This window comes from Anas acuta, chromosome 8 (genome assembly GCF_963932015.1).
Source record: "Anas acuta chromosome 8, bAnaAcu1.1, whole genome shotgun sequence".
Taxonomy (NCBI): domain Eukaryota; kingdom Metazoa; phylum Chordata; class Aves; order Anseriformes; family Anatidae; genus Anas; species Anas acuta.
Genome location: NC_088986.1, coordinates 28,316,542 through 28,337,282, shown reverse-complemented (window position 1 = coordinate 28,337,282; position 20,741 = coordinate 28,316,542). Strand labels below are relative to the sequence as shown.

The following is a 20,741-nucleotide window of genomic DNA, read 5'->3' as shown; positions in this document are numbered from 1 at the left end:
AAAGATGCCAATTAGACAACTAATGGTGTCTTACTGGACAAAATCTATATGTTAATTATGATGATGGCAACTCAAAAGTACAATCCCAATCCAAAATAATAATAATAATAAAAATCATGGTGTCTGGGAAAAAAGATTACAAACCTGACAATTAGAAGGCTCACAATACTTAATAATATTGACTGGTATTTGGATGTTGTTAATTACTGTTTGTTGAGCATTTAAAAGATACTTAACTTGGATACTATGCATTTGCTGTTGGTGTCTAAAGGAACTGAGTTCTTTAACCTATGAAAGCAAGTAAGCTTGGAAATGTTCAGATCTGTGCCTGAAGCTGAGCTGCTTTGTTGGTTCTTTGATGCTGGAGATAGACACACAGCACTGTCTTTCCCTAATAATAAGGTGTTCTGCTTTCCAACAGTGTCTTTTCACAAAAAAAATAGTCCTTTAACATCTCTGAGAAATAACAGTTCTTTTCAAATTTGGTTGAAATTTATCAGCAAATTCAAAAGGTATAAGGAAGAACTGACATGGTCATGTACATATATATACATATACGTATATATATACATATGTATATATATAATTTCAAAACATAAATAATTTGTGTAAGCTTTATTAAGAAATGGAGATAAAATCTAGAGGGCTGTAGCAAACAGCATGCAGGACAAAAATTAATATGCTAGTGTCAGTGGAACTGTATTTTCTGAAATGTCCTATTCATTAATTCATTCATCCTGCCTATCTAGAATAGGTATCCTGTTATTACATTGAAATCAGTACTGCAACTAAAATCAGCTTTACAGAGCCCCAAGACACTTCGATGCTTCATTATATTAAAGGTATTACTTCTCACTGCAACTGACTTTAAGGTAGCCTAAAAAAATACAGTTTATATGCATGCATTTGTAAGTTTCCAAAAAACAAAGTTCTGAAGAGTCCTAGCAGCTACTGTATACTGCAGAATTGTAAAGTCAAACTATTTACAAGTTATCCATGTGACATGTAAGCAATTTCTATTGATTACCATTCTGTCAACTCCATAATCAGTTTTACTTTAAAAGAGTAATCTCTGTGCTCATATTAGTAATCTCCTTTAGAATATAGTTAATATGTTTGCAGACAGATATTCTGCATGTATCATGGGTTTTCTGTTATCTTCTGGAATAGTTCTTTGAGTAGCAGGTGTACCATAAAACAGAAAAAATGCTATGTAAGTAAATAGAAAAGTTTTGAAACTCACCAATGCACCTTTCTCTCCAGACTGACCCTCTTTTCCAGGATGCCCCTAGTTTAAAAGAAATGTATCTGGTTTGGAAAATAATCATTTTGGCAAATGACATTTCATTATAAAAACACAGTTATTTAAACACTTGAATTTCAAGTCACTAAACACACTTTCAATATTTCTTATCTGGAAAAGCTGGAGAATAGTTGACATGATTTTTTAGGAATACTGTGATCACTCCTTTTGTCTAGTTAATGTTTCAAGAGGCTTTTAATACAAGACATTCAAATTTGATTCTGAAACAAGTAGGGTGATTAATACTAAAGCATGAACAAATTCCTAAAACACTTAAAAAAATAATTATGGGAATTATTGCAGAAGCCAATAGAAGGTTGATCTACTTTTCACTACTTTTTATGCTACTTTCAATATCTTTGCTTTAAATTGTGACTTGTTTTTAACATAAAATGTTTATTTATTGGGAGTCCTTTTTCTATCTATGTTGATTGGTCTTATTAGAAGAGAATAGTAAAACTCTTGTTTTGCCACATGTGCTTCCAAATAATATGTAGCTATTTACTAAAACCATTGATGTTTTAGTCTTGTTTACATCCCATAATGTTTTTGGTGTGTTAAATATGATATGATTTTGATATGGCTGCTAATCTTATATAACAAATCCCTATTGCTTATATTCAGTTTATTGGTTTGGAAAACAGTTTAAAGTGTGTAGTTTATTAGAATAATCATAAAATAAAAATTATTTGATTTTAGCATTAGTATTGATTTTTAATTTTCCATTAAAAAGTTTGTCTTTCTAACATTTAATATTTATTATTTTTTTAAAGCATACATGTGTCGATGGTTTAATCCACATCTCCTAGAAGATAATTTTTTGTGCACAAAATTTCATATCCCCATCCAGTAGCAGATGTGTCAGTAACATTAAATAATTCAAGAACTGCTGCTGTTTCTGAGCACATTTGTATCCCTGTAGATTTCTAATAATTCCAGGAATAATACACCACTTCTAACAATGTCTGTCCTTCAAAATAGAATGACATCTCCTTACATAGAAGTGAAGTGAAAAGAAATAACATAGCAAGAATTTACCTATCTTCTGAAAAAATGCCTTTGAGCTTTCAACTGGATAACACAGACACAGGATCAGATACAAAGCTCACAGCCATCAGGAAGGTATTGCTCATTTCCTTCAATCACAAGTATAATTCTATGGTTGTAAAGAGGTGTGTCATTTAGAATGAACTTAGTTTAACCTACCTCCCTTGCATTTCCTTGGAACAAACCTACTTGTTCACGAATGAGATAATTTTGGGTAGGTATATCAAGTATTGCTGGGATGGAGTTAATTTTCTTCATAGCTGTCCATACGGTGTAGTGTTTTGGATTTGAGACTAAAACAGTGTTGAGAACACACCAGTCTTTTGACTATTGCTGAGCAATGTGTGCACAGCATGGGAGTTTTCACTTTTTACCACTCAACCCCCAGCAAGTAGGCTTGTGGTGGGCAAGAAGTTGGAGGGCGACACAGATGGCATAGCTGTTCTGAACTGGCCAAATTTCACCACCAGGGAACACATTTTAAAAGCCCACAGCCATTTTTAGCAGCAGCCACAAGAAAAAAAAATAGTTCTAAAAGCTTTAGAAGCACAAACGATACAGTGTTTAGATGTATTTTATAATGCTGTTGCCAACTAGGATTACTGGTCCTTTTATTCTATATTTTCTTTTTGCAACACAGATATTGTTATATATTATTTATTAGGACTATTTAGACATTCAAGGGATGAAATATTTGGTTACTTACAGGAGGCCCATCGGAACCAGGAAGGCCAGGCAGGCCAGGCTTGCCTTGAGGTCCCTAAATGCAGTAACAGAGACATATTTTAAGATTAATAGTGAGCATTCTATCATTTTCTAGGATGACAGAGGATCATTCTTGTTCAGGACTGAACTTAAGCAACCAGCAAACTAATGTAGGTCATTTTATTATTTCAATCTCTTTTAAAAGAGCTGGCAAATCCACCCCAGATTTAGAGTAGCTACAGAATAGGTGGAGAGTAACTGAGATGTAGAGTAAAAGATGTAGAATAGCTAAGGAAAAGAAAAGCAGTTAAGGAAAAAAAAGTCGACATTCAATACATTTAATTATAAGAGCAAAGAATATAAAATGTAGGTGCACCTAAAAACAAAGAAGAATCAAGTCAAAAGGGGAGAAAAGTGAACCCAGTTTAGAATTCAACAGTGACATTTTTGAAATTGACAGAAGATGTTTTTCAAACTACAGGAACATGTACAAACAGATCAGGAAAAAAAAATACATAAAGTGACACTACAGCTATGCCAATTACACCAAAGAGTTATGTCAAAATATAATCCTTATAAAATTAGAGCACAATCAACCATTAGTAGATAAAAAAATCTGTTATAAAAAAAAAAGGGCAATAAAAATAACTTTCACAGTTTGCTGTGAAATTAATCAACACACAAGTATACAAAGCTTAATAATGTAGATAGGGTTCTGAATATAATAAAGGAAACAATAACCCAAAATAAAGGGAGAAAATTATGCTGCTGAAAAAGTATAAATGAGAGGAAAGCCAGGTCTCCACTGGTTATTTATTTACTTGATGATTTCAGGAAGATTTACTCATTTTGAGATCTTAGGTTACTATGCTTTAAAACATAGCAAAGACCTTAAGCACTTAAGCAAGACTGTCACACAGAACTGACTGTGAAATACCAGAATAATGCTGTAACTTACTTTTTCTCCAGGAGGTCCAATAGGACCTTGCGGACCAGGAAGCCCCTATTAGAAAGAAACTAGTGTGAGAAACCAGGGAGAACAATATACATACATTCACCCTACTAAAGGTCCCTCATTAATCTGTTTAAACACACTGGCAAATATGTGACTTTTTTTTTAGCCCTTACCAGTTAGATCAGGAGTTTTGTGTGAGCCTTTTGCACAAGCCACTATTCTGGCAGTAGGTCTGTAACAAGATCCTATTCAGAACCCTCCTCCAGGTGTGGCCATTCCTGCTGCATTCCAGGAACACTGAATGAATCATTTTTCTCCTGAACAAAAAATCCCTCTGAAAGCTTACTTGAAAACTCTGCTCTCACTGCCCTAGGCACACATGCATAATTATTTATAAAATCCTTGAAGCTTTATCAGTTTTGCACGTGAAAAGCTAGCTTTGCACAAATTTCATTTATTAAACATTTGCTGCAAGTCACATCGTACTTTTTGAGAGTTATTTTACACTTACTTGCGGGCCTGGGATTCCTTGCTGACCAGGAGGTCCTGGCTCCCCTTGAGGACCCTATCATGCAAAAAAAATATCAAGGCATTAGGTTTGCTTTTCTGCACTACAGATCCTCATTGTCAGGACTAAAAGGAATACAAACTCATCTTTGTTCCTCCCTCTTAAAACTCTACCACCAACTTTCTATCCAGTATGATTTTTTTTCATGCTAATGAATATCATGGTCTTTACTTTAAAAGAGACTAACAGTCCACACATGGGACCTAAGCACTGGAGTCCATGGTGCTAAAGGAGCTTTAGAGAATGCTTGGTTAGGTCTTTTGGCTGAAGACTAAGCAATAGAAGATTCTCTTTTCAATGTAAGATCATGAAGCATCTGAATGGGATAACAAAAAAGTTTAATAAAATGGAAGGGGTAGCACTGGCAAGGACGAGAGAATATAAAAAGGATTTTTAGAATTCGCTCCCTTTTTAATTCCCAATTTATTTACTCACCATGTTTCCTTTTGGGCCTGAAGGTCCATCAACACCCGCAATGCCCTACAACAAATGATAAAAACACAAGCAACTTTCAATGGACTTTCATTTTTCTTCCAGAAGTTGCAAATATAAAACACATCCTACGTACAGGTTGTCCAGGGGGTCCAGGTGTACCTCTGGGGCCCAATAATCCCCGTGGACCCTGTAAAGAGAAGAAATGCTTATTAACATCTGCATGAATATTTCTGAACAAGGAGAGCCCCAGGAGCAGGACTGGGTGAGTTCTACGACAAGGAGCAGGAATGATAATGGGATGGCAGCATAGGGGCTAGGGAAGAAAGGAAGAAAGGAAAAAAATCACTGATAACAAATTCTCCTACAGTCTGTCTTATGCCTGAACAGAATATCACTGGAAGGACAAGTTTTGACTCAGCCAGTTGTGTGGTCATTTCAGAGAAAGGTAGGAAATAACTGTTTCTACTTCCTGGTACAGAACATTGGTACAGTATCTTCCACTGAAGTTTCAGTTTTGTCTTGGCCTGAAGGTTTGACCTGAATGGTAGCATACATGTTTGTACTCCCATCTTTAGAAAACACGGTCTATCATACTCTAATACTATTTACAGTGAGAAACAGTGTTTTTATTTGTAGTAAAGATCTGTTAAATAATTAAAAACTACTAAGGTTTTCTTATAAAAAATGCAAGGCATTCTGAAAGCCCAAATCTGGTTTGTTACCCATACCCCTCAAAAAATCCAGAAAAGACCAAGGGCTATTCTCCTAAATAATGTGAGCAAGATTTGCTTTGTAGCTGAATCTTTTGACTTTACACTATGGAAATTAAAATTAGTTTTCATCATTTGTGTCATCATTCATATCACACGTGCTAACGTGCATCCTCACGTATGATGCATAGTGATACATATATCACTAATACTCTGACTATAGCATTTTCTTCCTACTTCAAAAGTAGGCTGCAGTATATCATACATTTAGGGTAAAAATCGCCTTTCTGAACTTGATTTCTTGCCTGCAATGCAGAACTCTGCTCTGCAGTGACAGCACCTGCAGAATTATAACTGACAGCAGTGGAAGTTCTGTATAGAAAAAAAACGTAGAAATACACAACAAAGCACAGTAGTGGGACAAAAAAAAAAAAAAAAAAAAGCCCTTATTTTCTAATAAATAGATGTCTGGAAAGTACTTTCAAATAAATAGATGTCTGGAAACAGGGGTTTGGTTATATTCTCATGTATCAAGGTCTGCAGTGATTGATTTTATACTAGGTCAATAGGATAAGAAAAAGAAATAGCCTTTGTGACTCTTGGAGTTGTGAATACTTGCCTGGATTTTTCCCTGGCTTTATTGCAATTTTGTAAGTAGTGTTTCACTCCTAACAAAACTGTTCATTTGCTTACTTTTCAGTTTTCTCTACATATACACACACACACACACACACATTGATTATTATGCTGGAAATACAGAGCAATTCAATAGAAAGGAAAACAAATCTGAGAGTGACTTTTATTTGTAAAACAGAATATTGGCCAGAAACAAAAAAATAAAAAAGCATTGCTTACAGCTTCACCTGGGAGACCTCTTGGTCCAACTTCCCCATCTTCTCCCTGTTTTTGTACAAAGGGAATAGGAGTTTTAGGAAAAAAGTCATGCATTATGACCATATTCCCATTACATGGTCCAAGTTTTATGGTGTATCTCAAGTAAATAGGAACTTACTCTTGATCCATCTTCACCAGGTAAGCCAGGAGGTCCCTGTGGGCCACGGTCTCCCTGTAGAATAAGAAAAGTCATTAATATGTCTGTGGCTGAAAACAATAAAGGATGGCAAGAGAAATAAAAACAAATGTGTTAGCTGCAGTCTGATGTGTCAAAACATGCGTTGACATAATGATACAAATCTGTTATAGTATTCAGTAAAGTCTTTTATTACATTACTATAAAAAAAGAGCTTTATTGAAACAATGAGCTATCTGTATTTGTAAAATTTTGCTCTGTAACTATTCTTTGCCCCAGAACATACACAAACTACTGCTACAAAAGGTAGTCTTAATGTGTACCCACATTTTTCTTAATGTGTACCCACATTTTTCTTTGTCTCATCAGCTCCCCTCCCTTCACATAATGTATTTCTGTTGGGAAAATAAGGAATGTGTACATGGGTCAGAAGTTAGACAGCCAGTTGCTGGGCCCTGGAATATACATAGCGAAGTGCACTGACCACCTTTCAGAACCACCTACCCTGGCACCAGTCGTTGAGAGCCTTGGGACTGATTTGTCTGAGGCTTTGGAAGGCAGCCAGATTTCACTTCCCCTCTGAGGCTGGGGCTTTTCAAGTCTATGCAAAGTCTCAGTACATTCTGGACCATACTTTTAAGATTTATTTTTCTTTCCCCATTAAAGAAAACTAGTGTGTTGCATAGCTCAAACACCACTGACTGACCTCTTTCTAGGCAGCAGGTTTTTAGACTGTGACTTCCTTCTGGCATTGGACAACAACCAAGTATTCATCCTGTTTTCCTTAATTTAGTGCCTCCAAGGAGCATGACCACTGCTGTGGATCATAGCAGAGATACATGTAGTCACTCTTTAGCAGCTCCATTCTTTACTCTTTCAAACTTGCCAAGGGGATTTTAGGTAACTTGGTCTCTTACTCCAGAGTGCCCTTGTATTAAGGATGTCAAGATTTTATTCCACTGTTTTTTTCTGTCGTCTAGAAATAGTAGTAATCATTGGAGAGAATGAAATTCTATGAACTGCATTTTCATAGCCAGAAAATGAGTTACAACAATAGTTTCTACATTTTGCTAAGCTTTGAAACTATTCAACATGATCTGCTGGTGGTACAGCATTTGGTTTTCTACATGCCAAATGATGCTACTGAAGGATTACTCATGAGATGCGTGATCTGTGCTCTAGCTTCCAAATAATATCCAGGTGAAAACTAACTTAAGCCTTCAAACGTTGAAAAGGTTCAGCCCCTTAAAGGCTACCTTCCCTGTCTTGCAGTACCATGGCACTTAGAGTTAGATTAGGAGCTTAGAGTTAGATTCAGTGTTCTGGTATTGTCATAATGTCAGAACAAAACATCCTATCAGCATTCTCGGATCTTGCATTCTAGAATTCTTTCCTTCCAATGTTCTGCCAAAGACTCAATTTCTTTTTCCTTTGATCTTTTCTTCTAGTAGATAGTGACTTGCATATTAAATAGTTTAAAATGGGTACATTTCTATTACATCTAAATAAAACATATTCAAAGTCAAAAATATTAAGGCTAAAAGAAATATTACACTGGTCTGATATCCTCTACACTAGAGCTCAGAGAATCTCATCCATTAACTCCTGTCTGAAAACTTGTGTTTGAAAAAAGCATAATCACAGAGAGACATAAAATTTGCAACTCAATTCAAATTTGAGTAATTCTAAAATAAGTCCTAAAACACCTACTTCTGAAGCTACAGGTTTTCAACATCAGTTCTTTCACACTGAAACATAACCACAATATAAAAAAACAAAACAAAACAAAACAAACAAACAAACAAAACAAACACCAAAAAACACAACCTTTCTCTTGTCTTTTTTTTCTCTTTATTGCAAGCCAAAGAGAACTGAATATTTTCATTATATGCTGTTGATACTTCTGAATTCATGGAGCTGCAGCTATCTCGTCTGGTTTTGAATTGAGCTGTTTCCTGAGAGAACATGGTTTGTACTTCTAAAGAAGATTGTCTCAGACACACAGAACACAGTGATTTTTAAATTGTGGAATGAAAACAAATGATGAAAAGTCATTGTTTTCATATGATATAAATTTTAATGCAAACTTATTCTTCTATTTCATTTTTTTAAAGAAAATTGTTAAGAAATATGAATAAAATAATATGAAGAAAAATAAAAAGACTTTATGACATGGAAGGTCCCATGGACTGACAATTCTACTATTTGAGGTTGGAGAGCAGACGCATAGCCTGGCTCTGAACCAATTTCTGCTTAGCCTTCAGAGAGTAGTAGCAAGAGCTTAATGTCTAGCCCCCTCTGCTGGTCACCTGCTGATGAAGCCAGATTTTAATTCTGTGAAGTGCTGATTGCTGTAGTTCTTAAAAAAAGGAATGACAGAAGAGGACCAAGATATTCATGCATGACACTAAAAGTTCTTCCCCCATAGCAAAAAGAACTCAAAAGAGAATCCTTAGATGCTATTGCAAAGCCTTATGGGCCAACAGTCAATTCTGGTGACTTTTCTGGAAAGGGCAGCAACTGTGCTAACCCATTGAAGAAGGAGAGCTATAATCATTCCTTGGTCATCAAGCATCAGTGCATATAGGAATGTTTTGTTTTGACATTTCCACCCACTGTTTCTTTTATGGTGCACTGCATTTACCAGGAGTTACATTCAGTAGTGTCTGTTGTTACAGCCATCTACCTTAGGGTTTTAATTTAGAGCAGAAAGCCTCTGCTGTGATTCTTTCTACACTTTGTAAGGAAAGATGCAACCTCATCTTACAGATTGGTAGGAAATACAGAGCAAGTACCCAAGTTGTTTAAATATTATTTCAAGTTATCTAACTTCCAATCTGACTTTGATCTGTCTTTAAGCTGAAATTGTTGGAATGGCACATACTTAAACGATTTAGTTTATAATTCACTCAAATATATTTTTTGAGCAAGCTTCTCAGTAGGTTAAAATTTATTATGCCTCTGATATAGAAAATTCATGCTAATTTACAATACCACTATGTGCTTTAACAATTAATTTAAATCCAGCAAACAAATTTCTAAACTAAAACAAAACAAAACAAAAAAAACAACTGGCGCAAAACCTAGCTGAAGATGTGATCTGAATTATAAAAATACATTTAAATCAATAATGTGTGAATTGTCATCCACTAATTGACATTACTAAAATGTTTTATAAGAAATACATTATATGACAATATAAATGTTATTCTGTAGTATGGAATGCTGACATTCTATTTCAGCTATTCTTAGTGAATAATATTTTATTTTGGTGACTGTATCAGTATGTTGTTATATACACATGCATGTTTTTCTTACCCTGTTACCTTTGTCACCAGGGAGGCCAGGAAGACCATCAAATCCTCTGTCACCCTTGGAAAGAAGAAATCACAGCTTCACTAAATGACCGTTACATTCTGTATTACTCTGAGTAAATTGTTCCTTCTCTCTCTGTTAATTTGGAGTTATGGTACACTTATTATTGAATGACATACATGGAGGGGAAGGAGCACATCAATCAAACTCACTAATTTTCCTTCTATGCATTAAAGCAAGAGAATATGCCACACCAGCTTTTTCACTGCACTGTTGTTATTTTATTTTCAAAAAGAAGTCTATGCTGAAATGAAAAGCTTGATTCTGGCCACCCTTTGCAGTAGCAAGACTGACTTTACTCTTGCTGATACTCTGTAACTAAAAAGTGACTCAGAGGGATAGGAATCATGCCCAAAGAATCAAGTTACTTCAAGGTCAGACTACTAACCATTACCATTAATTAGCATATTTTAAATAGATGATTCATTCTCCACTCTTGCATCTGACCCAGCCATCTGAAACCTCAATATTTTCACTTGAGAGTAGAATCTTGGGTTGGCCTGCAGACTGTGGTACTTAAAATCTATCTAGCCCATTCCAAGGTCTTTTTATTTACCTTTGCACCAGGCTCTCCTGGCATTCCTCTGGCACCATCAGCTCCAGGACGACCCTGCAAAAATCCAAAGGGGCAAACATTTGAAAATGTGCTGGAATCTGTTAATTTTTAAACATATTTAAACAGCAACTATTTACCCAAAGCAGGATTGATCTACGTGCTACCTACCCTTTTGCCAGCTTTTCCACTTGGACCAGGGGCACCTTGAACACCACGAGGACCCTGAATTTAAAGAATACAATTCTTAGAATCACATTCATGTCAGCAAAAAGCTAGTTAAACATTTCATCTCAAGAAGAGGATAAACTTTAAAATGTTGAACATTTTTACCTCACCCCCCCAACTCGGAGATAGATTCTGGTTTTCAAATTCCTATTAGTTTTAATATAACACGATCATCCAGTCTAGCTTAACACTACCAATTTTAACACGAGTCTTCACAAGATGACAGTACACATGGTACAATTGGCCCCTTTAACATAAAAGCTTGTTACATTCTTTTGATTACTTGGGAAATCTCAACCCTGTGATTTGAAAATCCTTGGTCCTGTCATGCCAAAGTTATTTCAGCCACAAAATTATTTGATGAAAACTGAAGAGTGCTTATTTCAGAGTCCTAATTCATATGCAAACAAGAGTTGTGCTACCTAATAGCTCACATCCTGTCTTAGTTTTACATAGCACAGTTTTAACTAGAGGAACACCAAATAATCCCAGACTGAAAAACCTAATTCCACTGTTAAGATACATGTAACTTTCACTGTAGACTAACTAGGTGGGTGTATGTTTCTGTGGAACTGTTTTTATCCCCCATCAAAATGTGTCTCCTTCAGGTGGAAATAGCAATGATATGTAAAAATATTGAGTAGGTAGAGAAACAATGCTAAAAATGTAAGTAAGCAAACTAGAAGGCTGACCAGCTGTTCAGTGCTTTTTTGTTCACTTGCTTTCTTCTTCTTCTTCTGCAAATATCCATGTGCAGTTTTAAGACAGGCATTTAATAATGTATCTGATCCATGATACCACATGGCAAAATTATTGTTCCAGAGACTTCTGTCACAATTTCTTTAAGAACTCCCTATTACTTTAAGGTTTAAGGTGTAAGATTTCAAAGTTTTTCAGTGCTCTTTTACTTCACTGCAGGATCTGATATAATAGTAAGCTGAGAAGAGAAGCATGTACCAATTTCTAAAGACCACTTCTTGTTATATCATCGAGTCCTTCTTTAAAATTTCCTGTTTATCTACTAACTAAATTCTACCACTCTCACCTTATGAGACCTGAAGGCTCGAGGTCATACACTTGCAGACTCACATATAATTATTGAAAAGAGATGAGATAAAAGCCTAAAGAGCCAATAATAAAACAAGTTTTCAAGTGAACACACTACACAAGTTACAATTGTTCTTTGTTATGTAAAGGTAGATTTACTTTCATATATCAAAATGAACAATAAAGCTATTGCATTTAATTAAAGCCATATTCTAAAAGCTAAGTTCCTTCAACTGCATGTCACTACATGCAGTTGGCTGATTTCATTGAAGTGATATGAATGCATTTTCTTAAATATAAAAAAGCTCAAACAGCCAATGTTATTGTACCTGGGGACCTGGTTCACCGCTTTCTCCCTTGGCACCTGCTGCTCCAGGTCCTCCCTTGATTAAAAAAAAAAAAAAAAAGGAAGAAAAAAAGAAACACATGTTATTTGAATGTACAACAAAACTTGAATGAATAAGTTATTTTCTATTCCTATTTTCTATTTTCTCTCTCTCTCTCTCTCTCTATATATATATATATGTAAATGACATGGAGAAAAAAAACAAACAGTCCCCTGTTTATTAGGTAATGTGAACTCACCATCTGGATCTGAAGGTGTACCCTGATGTACCCTTGTTTAGATACTGGGCCTAGCGGCCAAAAATCTTTCTGTTACCAAAGAAAAACTCCCACAGGTTTAAATGGAATCAACTGTGACTTGAGAGCTAAATATGATCACAGTAAGAACATAAATCATGCAAGCAGAAATCCACCAGTTGCAGAGAAGTCAACAGAAATGAAACCCATCTTTCACCTTTATCCATTTCTGTGTTGTACAGAAAATAAGTTAGTCTCAGAGTGCAATCCAAAGACCACTACAGTAATGCAAAATCCCCTCTCTAATATTACATAAACTACAGTGATATTTTAATCAAGGTCTTTGTGCATCTGCTCTGAAAAAGTGGAAAATCTACTTAACTGCATTTCTTTACTCTGATTAAATAAAGATTTTCAGAGGTTTACATATAAACAGAACGAAAATAAATCTTCATCCAGGGTAAGATACTGTACAAGGAATCTAGGGCAAAATTAATTAAAGGAAGTTTGTCTTTTCTTAATAGTGATCTCCCAAAAGCTCTTGACATGCTCACATGAAATACAGCCCAGGGAAGTAACATACCAAGTTTACTGTTACGGGCAAAAGTCTTTTTGCATTTCTGACCCGTGAAACAGGTCATAACCAAATTAAGGTATTTAATATAAAAAGAATCTTGCAGACCTTGGAAGACTGATTTACCTCCTATGTTCACCATAGTAACCATTCAAAGAAAGAAGTGGTCTTAAGGCTTTGCTTAATGCTAAGCCTAGCATCTTGGAGTGGAAAAATTCCCACTGACCTTGCAGGTACTAAATTGAGTTCTAATCAAATTGAAAATCAGATCTTAAACTGGTACTGGCAGTGGAGAGAAGAGTGGCTTTCCTAAGTGGTGACTGTCTGTTAAGGTTTCCCTGGTGTAAGCTCAGACTCAGTTGAAGCTAGATTTGGGCTACAAGAATACTGTGTTTAAACCATGTAATAATTGATATGCATGTTTGTATCTTATTGGCTAAAAATTAAATTAAAATAAAGGTCCTATTAAGATTAAAAACTCCAACTTTTTAATTGTTGAAATAAGCTGGGCACCACAAATGTACCAAGAACCTGTAGCTGCTTCTAAAACTCTTGGCCAAAAATGTTGCCAGACCAAAGAGTTGGATTTTTACAGCCTCCTGGTGGCTTAGTAGAAAAATATCTATTAATGTTATTCAGTTGAATTTTGCATACAGAGATACATGAAGACTTTGAAAATACGCCTGGTACAATGTACAACTAAGGGTATACAACTCACAGTCAATAATATACCTGTCTCTACAAATGAATTCCTTGCTTACAGAAGTTTTATATTTATTTTGTTTGTATAAACTGAATGTTATCCTGCAAGTCTCACTTTAAATACACTGCTGCAAGTAATGTATTAGTTTGTTAAATAAGCCCCATGTGTCTGACTTTTTGTATCACATACCTAATCATGATCGATTAGAAGTCTGTGGCCAAATTCTCTACTTGATAGCAACAATTCACTTTGGAAAAATTACTCTAGAAAGGAATTGCTCTCGTGTAGGTCTGCTTAAAAACACAACGGAAGCCCCATTCAGTTTCTGGGGCCCGAGTGAGATTCTGGTGGGATATTTAGCTAAAATTTACCTGAAATCAATAAATTTCACCTAGATTAACAGAGCTGGGTTCATGAGACTGGACAACTTGGAACACAGCATAAACAAAGAGGTTTTTGATGCCATAAGAAGATGAGATACAGCACTGTCAAGCGGACCCGGAGTACAACTTACAGCACTGGAGGGAATAGCAGGAAGAACCATTTGCAATGTGATGAATAACCTGACCAGTATTTTCTGTCAGTAATAGTAGGCTACTGTACTCATGTTCATCATTTTCCCTTTCTTTATTTCCAAACTTACAGTTAAATTCAGGCACTGTACATTAAGGAGGGTGGGTGTGAGAGGGGAAGAAGAGAAGGCTAGAAGGTAAGGTCTTGGTTGTTACTGTTCGACAATGAGGTGTTCCACTGAAGCATTAAAGGAGGGAAAAAGGACAAAAGAAGAGAAAAGAACTATATTTCTTATACTACAGTTCCATGACTTCAGAGGACCAAACCTCCACAACAGGTATGAATGGAAGGAAACTGCTTTGGAGGAGATTGTTACTGCATTTTGGAGAAAATCAGAAAAACTTCTGTTGCTGTTTTGTGCGTATGCTGCTATAGTTATGACTCACATAGCACTGCAGTCAATTTTTCTTCACACAATAGAGTAGTTTGCTTTATCCTTTTTCTCTTGGTTACTCAGTGATCATTTGCTTTTATTTCTCCGTAGTACATTGTAGTAGTTAACATTGTAACATTGCTCTTTGTGTCCATTACCATAATAACAATATAGAGATAAAAATTACAGTAGGAATAGGTAAAATTGAAGAAGCCAAATATTTTGCTACCTAGCTGTCCCACCAAAGTATACAAAATAATACTTCCCAAATTAAGTGGATCTTTCAAATATAGATGCCATACTAACTTTAGAAGAGAATTTCACTCTACATCAAACGATAAATACAGTCACCTGGGAGAAATTCAGAAAAGACTTGCTTTCTACAATGCTTATGATTTTGGCTGCAGCATTTATTTTATATCATGGTACAGATGCTCTGTAATAGCTTTTTGAAAGATGTTAAACACTATATTACACCATTTATTGGACTGCTGAGTCTGAAAAGCATCCATTCACTAAAAGAGGAAATTGGCATTGCAAGATCAAGCTGATGATTTTGGCTTGTGAAGCTTCCTACCTATTTGTGTACTTTTGTGGTGGACATTGTCTTTTTAAAGTGTTTATAGGGATTACAATCGCACTCTTAGTGATCAAAAAGTTGTTTTACATGTCCTTGGAAAAACTGTTTCTGTTCCATGTACATAAATATTTTAGAACATCCATAGGGCCATTTTCCAGATCATTTGATATTAGCCATAATGCAGGCCAAATTCAGTTCTTCAGTAAAAAAAAAAAAAAAAAAAAAAAAAAAAAGCATTTTTTGTTTAGAAATCTGCATGACTTTTGATTGCTTGTATAAATGCTTCTCAAGAACTTTCCAGATTCAGCTTAAATAGCAATGCTTTAATATCTCCTTCTGTACAGTTTCATAATTACCACCAGAAACTTTGTAAATATTGTTAGAAAGATTACTGACTATAGAAGCATATGTAGTTATTTAGGTAAGGCTATTTTCTAGTTTTGTAAGACAATCAGTGTCCAAACACTGCCAAATCTACATTAAAAACTCATTTAGTATTCAGGGTGCATTGCAGACCTTAAATAACAATACAAACTATGACCTTAATTATATCAGTTTCTTTTCAGATAAGTACACATACAGAGGTGTAGGCAAGGCCAGCATGAGATCAATGTACTTGTGTTACCGTGTTCTTTAATCTGTGCCTGTTTTGTTTACATACCACAGGACCTGGTCTTCCAGTGAGTCCCATGGGACCAGGTGGACCTCTCATAGCAATCTGAGAAAACAAACAGAACAAAGCACCAGGTATCAAGAAAAAGCTGCCAGCCCAGCATACAGGTTCTATATTAATACTATTTCATAATGCATTAACAAATAGCCCCCATCATTCTCTCATTTGTCAATAAGGATAACTACTGTCATGAAATGATGCTTACAGCACTTTACTTCATGCCCTGAATGCTATAAAATGGAAATTTATTTGGAGTTGTGTCTTTGTGGCAGCTATATTTGCTGGTTCCTTGTGCTTACCCTAGCCTGCTGAAGAATAGCTTGTGCTTGAGCTTCCTGAGCTGAGATTGTTGGGCCCTTCTCACCGTCTCCACCAAAGCGAAACTGCAGGTATCAAAACAAGAAAAGGAATTGAGAATTTATTGAATGAAAACCACACTTTGTATATACTGCACCCATGTAAACCTCTTTGAAGATACTGGGTCTCAGTGTTTAGTTCATTCTACTAACTTTAGAAGACTGCTGCATTAAGGATGGCCACTGGATCCAGCACATATATTAAGTAATCAGTAGTTTAAAAACTAAAGCACAAATCTAATCCCTTAAGAGCAAACAGTCTGTTGATTTCATAGGATTTTTGTTTCTTTTATTTTTTGTTCAGAAGGAGGCCAAAATATACTCTAATAATCTGCAAAATCTCATTAAAATTTGTATTAAATTTAGCTAATTCTCAGTACAGTTGTAGCTATCCACAGAAAAATTCAATTCAACCTAAGGCAGATTTCAATGTGAAAAACATTTAGTACGTAAAATGAACAGTTTTGTGTAATTTCTGACAATTTCAAAATAAATTAAAGAATAAAGTTCGTATGTTACTGGTCTACTACTGCTCGTGAAACTGCTTATAGAAGCTTTGCAATGTTGCAGGGACATTGAGCTTCACCCTTGCTTTCCAAAGATATGGCACGGGCATACTGGATGTCATGGACAAGAATCTTTCACTGCCTACAACAGTTTATCTGGTTTACCTACGTTGGCACAACAACCAAAGTCTTTTGCAATCATATTAATATCAGAATGGATGGCTTTTTTTTTTTTTTTTTTTTTTTGTAAGTTGTTGGGAAATTGTTTTAAGTCCCCACAAACGAGCATCTGACTTTTTTTAATATGTGAAAGGAAGAGAACTATCAAGCTTGCTACCACTTGAAAAGAGGCCATGTGGCTTTGTAGGCATCCACATAATGCAGAATCAACCATATTGTCAAAATGTTGTTCCAAGCAACTGTGCCTAAGTTAGTTATCTTGCATTGATTGAAAAGATGAAAACATTTTCATGAATTCAGGCCTCACACATGATGATGAAGAGGCACGCGTCTCACAAAAGGCCTCTCCCACATGTTAGTTAGTACATTGAATGTATATCTGAGATGAGACAATCCAGTACGAGATTTGATTTCCTCTGTTTACACGTTTACACCAGAATGGCTCTCAAACTAGTGAGCAGGTCATCTGTAACAAAAGGACAGTTACTTTTAAACGGGGCTTAAAAATAGCTTAGGGAGAAAAAGCAATTAGGAAGGAGGATGTGCCTATCACTGTGATGGCAGCAGCACTGTCCAGAGCAATAAAACTTCCAAGAAATGCTCATTAATTTTGAAACCTGTTAACAATAAAAGTGACATTTTATATGCCAAAACATCTGTCCTCATTGGGTATTATGAAATATTTAAATAGTTTCTGATTTTTAGGATAAATGAAATGACCGCATTTCAGCTGGAACTAAACCAAGGGGATACCAAATTTTCCATTGAGCATTTACTAAATGCATCAGGAAAAGTAGGAAAAACAAAAGCAAAATTTCAAATTGTTAGCAAAGATCAACCTAAGCACTGACTCAGAAGCAATGTGATGTCCTGAAAATGTTTGATAATAAGATAGTAGATGTGGAAAAGAAGTCTGGACAATGGTTAAACTACTAGGCTGGAATATGGGAGACATGAAGCCAGATTTTTCCTTCATGAGAAATTTCTGTTTTGATTTTGTAAACCACTTGTGGTCAGACTCATTTAAAAATAAAGCTTGTGGTATTTTCTAAACTGACTTATAGCCAAAGTATTATTTCATACTTACTACCTTTAATGGAGCAAACTGATAAAAGATAAATCAACCTCTGCTGGTATGGAAATTACAGTTGGAAGAGTGATTTGGGAATAATTCCCCTGAGGAGTAGTGATATTTTTACATCAACTGATTATTGGTAAATACATATTTCTGTTACAGAGCCAGCCACGATAACAGCTTTTTACTGCAAGCAGGAGGTCAAAAACATTTATTTACTTTAATAATCTTTCATTGATTGTTTCTTATACATAAAATAAACTTTACAAAATCATCCTTTCCTCATTGATGTTGTTGGAATCCTGCCTCCTATAGCAGAACTGCAGGAACTACAGCTCCGAGTCTTTTCACAGAGTGGATCTTACCAAAAATACTGCCCCTTCATTTATTTGCAATTGGTTTGTCAATACTCTGGGATGGTAGTAGTCATCAAATCTTTCACACACAGACTTACACTTAGGAATGATGAATTCCGTGCACATAGTACCTTTCATACTACAAAACTGCAAGGCACTTTTAATGGCTTTGAGCTTGTTCCTCCACCTGCTAAAACAGATGGTGTTTTGCTTTGATTCCAGTGGGAGCAAAACTGGCTATGTGCATGTATTTCTATTCAAAGGATGCACTGATTCTTCAAAGAGGACACTGAAGTCCAGTACTAAGCATGGAATGCTTAAAATTCTCCATGTCAAGGAGACTTGAAAGCACACATGCCTGCCTTTATGAAACAGCAAACTCCTTGTTTAGGACATATGGTAGCAAATAATAGTTACTGTTGAAAAAATAAGGACAATTTTAGTATGTGTAATACAATCATGTAGGTTCCAATCTAGAAGGCATGCAGGAGTTAAAATCTATGCTTTGTCTGAGGAAAAAACACACCAAATGATCTTTAAATGATTAAACCATACAAAAAACTCTGTACTATCTCTTGTTCCAAAGACAAAATTAGGTGAAAAAGAAAACACTAATCTTTTTGGAGACTGACTACCCTGAAATCATAATGCAACTTACCGGCAGCATTAACATGGTACCTGGGGGACCTGCTAAACCATCAGCACCAGGGAGACCAGGGCGACCAGGTGGACCCTATCAGAATAAAGGGATGAGTGAAATGGCTGAGAATGAAAAGACAGATATATAAGGTAAATCTTCTGAGTCACCTCACACATACTACTATTCACAATGACACACTTTACTTTCTTTACAAATGATTTGGGAGTGATAGTCATCATTAGTAGAGTAGAGAGATCTACTTAAAGAAGTAGATTTGGCAAAAACATTCAGCAATGGGGAGGAAAATATTCTCTACAACTATTGTGTGAGTTGTATTAATAACAGAGTAAGGAGTACCTAACTGTGGAGGCTTTACTAAGATTTAATAGGTTAGGCTGAGCTGAGATTTGCGTTGTGTTCCTGTGGTTACTTTATCTGATACAGAGAAATAATACTGCTTATCTTCTTTAAACACTTTGAGTAAGCTTAATTTTTCATAGGCTACTTAAGTCCTGTAATTATGATTTTAAATCTATTTTTATGAAATCTGTCTTCTGTTCCAGTTTAAAAACAGCTATACTTTTTTTTGTATATTCATGATTATTGATCCATCAGGCAATGCTACATGGATAAACACTGATGCTATGACAACTCATTAATCTAATTGCACCTTTCCTCCCTGCAATTTGCATGCTAGCTGAGGCTATCAAGGATCTGCAAGAGTGCTCATTTCCTGCTGCATGTTTGCCAAACAGAGTACCCATTCACCAGAATAACTGTGCAGGGTTGCAATGACAAACCAACAAATAATCTAACTTAACTGGCTCTTTTTGCTGCTTGGATGTCAAACAAAACAATTGTAGAACTGATCCTAAAAAACATGGTGTTTTTCTACCTCTTAAGGTATTAAGATCAGTAGTCTGTTATTTTGAGCTCTTTTTTCAAAAAAGCCTGGAACACCAAAAAACAAATCCCTACTAACAAACACTACAGATAAATCTTAAATAGAGAATTATTACCAATTATAAATAAAATATTGAATAAAATCGTGTAATTATTGGAAAGAATTGTTACATATCTATGAATTTTAGAGTTAAGGTTAAAAAATAACTAAATGCACTCACAAAGCACCCAGAGAAATGATTATGAGTCCTTGTGTTCCCAAGTGAAAACAAAGATTAGTTTTTCACTTTTTTTTTCTCCCATAGCACCATTTTATATGAGTGAAATTTATCTGTGCAGTGAGCATAAGTGGGACTTGTACATAAGTGATTCTCTCCAGAAGGATATGGTCATTCTTTCTCAATTGTCAATTGAGAAACTCAATTTTAGGATTAGACTGATAAAATAATTTAGTACAAACACTGAAGTACCATAGACAACTACAAAAAGTGGTGGATTTCTCAACAAATTGTTCTGTTGTTACCTGTTTACACAACTTTCTCAATTATATAAGCATTAAGGTGTTCTGTTTTGTTCCAATGCTCTTTTCTGGAGTGGTAATGTTACTTTTCTATGTTTTTTACCTGAGATGAAAATGAGTCAGAATAGCTATAGCAAGAGCTAAAGTCTTTATTCATGTATGCTAATTGTTTTTTAAGAAAAAAACAAACA

At 35.4% G+C, this 20,741-nt stretch overlaps 1 protein-coding gene across 8 annotated transcripts in view; it reads right to left on the bottom strand.

Moving 5' to 3' along the window:
* COL11A1 (collagen type XI alpha 1 chain) overlaps positions 1 to 20,741 on the bottom strand; it is a 142,868-nt gene that overhangs the window by 66,323 nt on the left and 55,804 nt on the right. For all 8 annotated transcript variants that reach the window (XM_068691307.1, XM_068691305.1, XM_068691309.1 and 5 more), the window contains 15 exons: positions 19,146 to 19,220; positions 16,314 to 16,397; positions 16,003 to 16,059; positions 12,286 to 12,339; positions 10,853 to 10,906; positions 10,685 to 10,738; positions 10,072 to 10,125; positions 6,736 to 6,789; positions 6,579 to 6,623; positions 5,147 to 5,200; positions 5,014 to 5,058; positions 4,522 to 4,575; positions 4,014 to 4,058; positions 3,057 to 3,110; positions 1,244 to 1,288 (listed from right to left, as the gene is read on the bottom strand). In XM_068691307.1, the coding sequence (XP_068547408.1) occupies positions 1,244 to 1,288; positions 3,057 to 3,110; positions 4,014 to 4,058; positions 4,522 to 4,575; positions 5,014 to 5,058; positions 5,147 to 5,200; positions 6,579 to 6,623; positions 6,736 to 6,789; positions 10,072 to 10,125; positions 10,685 to 10,738; positions 10,853 to 10,906; positions 12,286 to 12,339; positions 16,003 to 16,059; positions 16,314 to 16,397; positions 19,146 to 19,220 (828 nt within the window). The remainder of the gene's footprint in view (positions 1 to 1,243; positions 1,289 to 3,056; positions 3,111 to 4,013; positions 4,059 to 4,521; positions 4,576 to 5,013; positions 5,059 to 5,146; positions 5,201 to 6,578; positions 6,624 to 6,735; positions 6,790 to 10,071; positions 10,126 to 10,684; positions 10,739 to 10,852; positions 10,907 to 12,285; positions 12,340 to 16,002; positions 16,060 to 16,313; positions 16,398 to 19,145; positions 19,221 to 20,741) is intronic.